A 6438-nucleotide genomic window follows, 5' to 3' on the forward strand; every position below is an offset into this window, starting at 1 on the left:
AGATGATTTGCTCAGGATCCAGCATGGGAGTCCATGAATCCTGTAGTAAGACTTCCCTAGACTACCTCCTCAGCAGCCTCACCAAGCCTGGGACAACACCTGCCATGGCCGCTACTGTCAGTAACAAGATGCCTTTAAGACTTGCTCTGGTTCCCACGTCTGTGGGAGAGAAGAGTGGGATCACTTATCACATTTAATGAAGACAGAGCTGAACTTGAGGTCCCGGGAGCCCTTCAGCCAGGTTGCCGCTCTGAATAGGTGGTCATATCCCTTGGCCCTGAGCCTACACAAGAGGCAATAGCCTGTGGGTGTCCACCTCCTTGCAGGGAATCCAGGGAAACCTGGTGCATATCCCCTTTCCTCCAGGCCCAGAGCAGGGGCTGTTGCTGAGAGGCTGTGGAGCAATAAGGTGGTGACTGACCCGGACTTTGCCTTTAAACGTTTGGCACACTTCCGCTGTGAACTGCTGAGGTAAGCAGGCTATGGGGCCTTCCCAAGGAGGTTGGGGGAGGGGGGGGAGTGTTCCCAGGTCAGGGGGTTGGGACCTCTTACTGACAGGAAAAGAACACAATAATAGCTAACACACTGGTAGAGGCTTACTGGTGGTAAACACTGTGCTTAACCTTTTACAGGCATTATTTTGTTGAGTCTTCACCACAACTCCATGTAGCAGATATATCCTCATTTTAGAGATAGGCATCTGAGGCACAGAAAGGTTAAGGAACTTGCCCAAAGTCGCTTAGAATCAGGATTTGAACCAGGCCAACTTTAGAGACTAAGCTATGCTTTACTGGGGTCTCATGACCCCCTTTGCCCCTGTTGGGGATAAGTTGGTTATTTCCCTGATTGATTTATTGACTAGGTCTTGAGGACCTGAGGGATACTGCCTAGTGCAGAGCAGAACCCCAGGCTGAGAGCCAAGCGTCTCGACTGTAATTCGCTGGGTGACTCTGAGCTAGTTCGTACCATCTCTAAGCACATTGCTTATTTGGATAATGAAGGAGTCATGCCTAGAGGTGAGGCTGAGAACTAAGGACAGATTTTCATGTATGGATTGGATAGCATCTCAGTCCCTTACCTCCACTACATTCACAGTACTTTAGAACCCTTAAAGGGGGGCTCAGCGGGCCAATCAATCAATAAAAAATTTTAAATAAGATAAATTTCAAAAGAAATAGGTAAAGGCCAAAGGAGGGGACTTAAGGGTGGATGGAGGTGGGCAAAGGGGGAGGAATGGGGACACCTGCAATTATGTCAACATTAAAATTTTTTAATAAAAAAAAGCTCAGTACCTAACAAAACATCACTACCAAATTAATATTAATTCACATCCCTTTGGAAATCAGTAGTATCTTATAGACACAGCAAAAGCATGTATACATTTTAGATTCTAGAGATGGAATGGATTATTGTTGAAAATGAAATGTTTGACTAGGACTATTAATCTTCACAGAATAATAAAATAGTCTTCAATTATTTGGAAAATAATAATAAAAGAAATTTTAAAAGAAATGGGAGGTGCTCCCCAAAGTTCCTGGGTGTCCCTGTATCAGAATCATCTGGAGCACCTGTCCAAATGCAGATTCTTGCCAACACTTGGCTCCACCCTAAGTGAGAATCCAAGTAATACTGGTAGACAGTGACAGTTTGTGACACACTGAAATATGGGAAGAGAACACTTGGTTGTGGTGAAGGTGTTGCTGGGACCTAAGACTGATCTCATCCTGTTTCTACATGTCCTCTTGCAGACGAGGTGTCCAGGCCCAGCCCCTCAGTGTAGGCTACTGTGAACAGGAGTTTGAACAAATCTGAGCGAGCAACCCAGGCACCAAGGAGGGTGCTGGCCCGAGGAGAGTGATGGTGTGGCCAGGCTCCCACTGTTTCCCGGCTGGGGGTCGGAGCCCCTTGCCCACGTGCCACTGCCTGGAGAGAACAGGGCTGGTGCTGTGCTGGCGTTCAATAAAGAGTGATGGTGACATTTTTCAACCATGAACATGGATTATCTGTGTAAAAAAATGTGAGTGGCCCTGAGGGGGAAAGGCGCCGAGCTGCCAGGACTGGAGTCTGCTCCTGAGTGGTGGGGCTCAGCAGGGCCCAGCCAGGTTGCGTTCAGTATCTGACCCTAGAGGGATCTTATAAGTTAAAGACTGAGAATGAAACCCATAGCCTTTGTGCTGTCCTGCCTCTCCACGCTCACATATGGTCCAGATACATACCCCTATCCTCTAGATACTTCCCTCCAAATGGGGAGGTCACTTAGACCTCCGAGGCTTCTGTATATAAAGACATATAGGGGTTCAAAGAAATTCTGGCAGTAGTGAGGGCTCCAGACCTTACCTGGCCACAGAATAGCCCTGCCCCATGCATGCTCACATACTTCCCTCTCCTAAAGCTTTTCTTCTGCTCTGAGTTTCTTGTTACTTCAATTTCATGCAACCATTATTTAAATGTTACAGAACACATATTATGGTCTTGGCACTGTGGTAGGTATTGAATATGAAGGACTTGGTCCCAAGATGCCCCCAGAAGCCAATGACTTCCATCCTCCCATTCATTTTCGGCCTAATTACATCGTTTTAGAGAATTTATGGCACAGCTGAGACCAGGAGAAGAAAGTCTCGGGGGTCCAGGAGGTGGGCATATTACTCTTTGAACAAGTGACCAGCTTTCTGTGGGAGGAAGTGGCTCATGGTGGACACAGGCTGTCCCCTGGGGGGGTCGTGTTCAGAGGTGACAGTGCAGCCCTGAGGTGGGGGCATAGTGCACAGCAACAGTTTAGATAAGGATTTCTTTGACCATTACTGACCTTCTTTTACCTGGTCCTGGTCCTGAAAGATTCCCAGGCATTTCATTCATTCTTCCTTTTTCTTTTTTTTTAAATATATTTCATTGATTTTTACAGAGAGGAAGGGAGAGGAATAGAGAGTTAGAAATATGGATGAGAGAAACATTGATCAGCTACCTCCTGCACACCCCCTACTGGGATGTGCCCACAACCAAGGTACATGCCCTCGATCTGAATCGAACCTGGGACCCTTCAGTCTGCAGGACGGCGCTCTATCCACTGAGCCAAATGAGCCAGGGCCCCAGGCATTTCTTTCAGAAAGTTTCCAGTCTGGTGGACTCAGAAGCTTGGGGAAGGCAGGACTGAGAAGGGGTCTGAGTAAGATTTGGTCCTTAAACAGCATCCTTCAGTCCCGCAATCATTCTTTGGGGACCTTGTTGGAGGTACACCAGCCCTGCCTTCTTGTACTGTCTGTAAGGACAGGGTCGGCACCTTTTACCTGCAGAACCCTCTTGGGGATGGGGTTTTCACACAGCCCGGAGTAGCCATGCTTAGGACTCTGGCCTAGAGAAACACCACGTGCACCGACCGGGGGAGCCCCCTTATGTCCATTACCCAGTGGCTCCTGTGGGGTGGCCTGGTCAAGACCTTCCATGGTGGGATGTGCTGTTGGGCCCAATGAACTACTGACCACAGCAACCACCCAGTTGCTCCCAATGCTTCCCCACCTCAGCTCCTTTCACCTGGGCTGTGGATTTAGTGCCCCACCCTGCCCAGCCTGCCTGTGTTCTCTGGGCACCACCAGGGAGGGAGAATTGCCCAGACTTATCTGCTGGGTCCAGTCATCTTGTGGCACAAAGAATCTGCCCCCACTTTCCTGTGAATCTCTTACGGATGAAAGCAGGCCTAGTGGGAACATAAGTAAAGGAGGGAATGGAGGCTGGGGACACATCCAGGCCCCCCTCTCCTTGGTAGAAGTTGAGGCCATGTGCCAGGTGCCCACCCCTTCTTGGAATCTGGTGTTTTCAGGTACATCTCAGTGGATTAGCACATTTATGGGGGGCAAAGGACTAGGGCACAGGTGCTCCACAACACTAGAGATGGGGCAGCAAGGAGGCGATGAAAGTCAAATGTACTGGGAGAGGGTGCAAAAGAAATTATATGGGTATAGACTAAATTTATACAAATGTAGATTTACATCCCTTTTGGCAATATTAGCACTCTAAAGCTTAGATTTTTATCATTTTTGTGGATTTCATTTGCAAAATTAATATAGGCCATCACAATTGTGTATCATATACATTTTTCCACTACAAAAGTAGGAATTGGGCCCAGCCAGTGTGGTTCAGTGGTTGAGTGTTGACTTACGAACCAGGAGTCACAGTTCAATTCCTGGCCAGGGCACATGCCCAGATTGCAGGCTCAGTCAATGATTCTCTCTCATTATTGATGTTTCTGTCTCTCCCTCTCCCTTCCTCTCTGAAATAAATTTAAAAATATATTTTTTTAAAGTAGGAATCGGGTGATTTGTTTATTAGAACCATTCTGTATGTTTTTCTTTGTCAATAAATAAACTCTGAAAGTTTGAAAATTAGTGTTCTTTTAATATATGTACAACATAAATCCATATTAACTAGTTTTAGTGAAATGTTTAATATATATAGTCCCAAAAATGTATACACACACTTTAAATAATTATAAAGGTGATGTTTATTAAAATACATAAAGTGTATATACATTTTGGGGGGCACCCTTCATTCCTGACAGTTGTTTTTAAAATCCTTTTTGAAGCAGTCCTTGTGTGTTGTGTATGTTCTTGCATTTTTCAATGAGATCTTTAAAATGAAATTATCACCCTGCTGGTTTGCTAAGTTGGGCAACATCCCTTGCACAAAAAGGTTGCTGGTTCAGTACCCCACAGGAAGCATGCCCAGGTTGCTGGCTGTATCCCCAGTAGGGGGTGTGCAGGAGGCAGCTGATCAGTGTTTCTCTCCCTCTCCTTCTCTCTCTAAAAATCAATTTAAAAATCTTAAAAAGGGTTAGCTTGAAGATGGCGGCATAGGTAAACAGCTGTACTTGCTGCCTCCCACAACCACATCAAAATTACAACTAAAATACAGAACAACTGTCATCCAGAACCCCAGGAAAGCTGGCTGAGTGGAAGTACTACAACTAGAGAGGTAAAGAAGAAAGTGCATTGAGACTGGTAGGAGGTGCAGAGGCACGGAACAGGCTGGCACCCCAGCTGTGCTGTTTTAATCGGGAGGGAGATACAAGCTCCTGCTTGCTCTGAGCTCCAGTGCTGGCAAGACTCTGGGGGACCCATACACGTACGGAAAGAAACTGGACTATCTGGCATCAGGGCAGGAATGTGGGGGCAGCTTTCTTCCAGACAGAGGTGCTCAAAACGGTCATTGTTCCTGTTATGGGACCTCCCCGGTGTAGGGCTGACAGGCATCCATTGCTGTTTGCCCTGGAGATTCCCTGAGACCCCGTCCCACCCAGTTTACAGCCCCATCCAAGCTGTGCACAATGGCTTGCATATGAATGGCCTGCCCTTTCTCAGCCTAAAACTTGTCAAACAAGCTGCAGCCGGGTCAGAGAGCCCCAGAGTTATCAAAAGAAGGCCCAAGGGCAGCATCAGCAGCAGCCTGCCTTGCTTCATAGCTGAGCCTCATCTGGGCACTTTCAAACATGATACAAAGAGAAGGAATCTGCAGATCTCTCTAGCTCCTGCTGGGTGGCCCCAGGCAGTGGCTGACTTTGCACCTCCTTGGAGATCTAAGAGTCAATGCACCCAGTAGTCAGTGTGAGACTATACCAGATTACAACTCTTCGGGGGGACATCTGTAATAATCTGAACAATAAAAATTAAAAAAATATTTTTAAAAATCTTAAAAAAATAAAAGTAAAATTAAAATGTCCATGAATCTTGCCTACTTCCACAGCAATCATTGTACTCTAACCACAATCATGTTATGTCTTCCCTACCACAGTAAGTACTTTTATTTTTAATGATTTCAGATATTTCAAACAAAAATGTACAGAATAAAATAACACAGTGTAACCACCACCCAGCTTTATCACATCTTAATAATCATTTTTCTTCAGATATTATTTAGCTGAAACATTATTTATGCCCCCAGTCCCTTCCCAAAATAAGAATTTATTTTAATTCTCATTTACTCTGGCTGTCTGATACTTAGCTGTGATTTTTCTTCATTGTTAATAAATTCTTTATGACTCACTATATAGCAAATTACAAAGGGATGTTTTAGAATCAACTCAAAAATTATGTTTGTGAGAGGAGACAGACCAGCTGGCAGGCAGACAGGGGCTAGGAAATGGGCGTGTCTGTGCTGTGTTGGTGTGCTGCTGAACATGAGAAGGGACATAATGGGGGTATCTGTGTAATCTATAATAATAAAAGTGTAATATGCTAATACGACCAGACAGCCGAACAACCTTTTGGATGTTATTCCAGATGTCCTTCCAGACAAAGCCACCGTGATGGGGGCTGAGGCAGAGGCGGTTAGGGGCAATCAGGCAGGCAGACGAGTGGTTAGGGGAGATCAGGCAGGCAGGCAGGTAGTTAGGGGCAATGAAGCAGGCCGGCAGAGTGGTTAGGGGCGATCATGCGAGCAGGCAGGGGA

General features: G+C 46.1%; 1 protein-coding gene across 1 annotated transcript in view; it reads left to right on the plus strand.

The window, feature by feature from the left end:
• HEXA (hexosaminidase subunit alpha) overlaps positions 1–1993 on the plus strand; it is a 36135-nt gene extending 34142 nt beyond the window's left edge. The window contains exons 13-14 of the mRNA XM_006752977.2: positions 367–471; positions 1749–1993. Of these exons, the coding sequence (XP_006753040.1) occupies positions 367–471; positions 1749–1812 (169 nt within the window). The 3' untranslated portion in view covers positions 1813–1993. The remainder of the gene's footprint in view (positions 1–366; positions 472–1748) is intronic.
• Positions 1994–6438: the final 4445 nt, after the last annotated feature.

Source organism: Myotis davidii, unplaced genomic scaffold, assembly GCF_000327345.1.
Source record: "Myotis davidii unplaced genomic scaffold, ASM32734v1 scaffold930, whole genome shotgun sequence".
Classification (NCBI taxonomy): Eukaryota; Metazoa; Chordata; class Mammalia; order Chiroptera; family Vespertilionidae; genus Myotis; species Myotis davidii.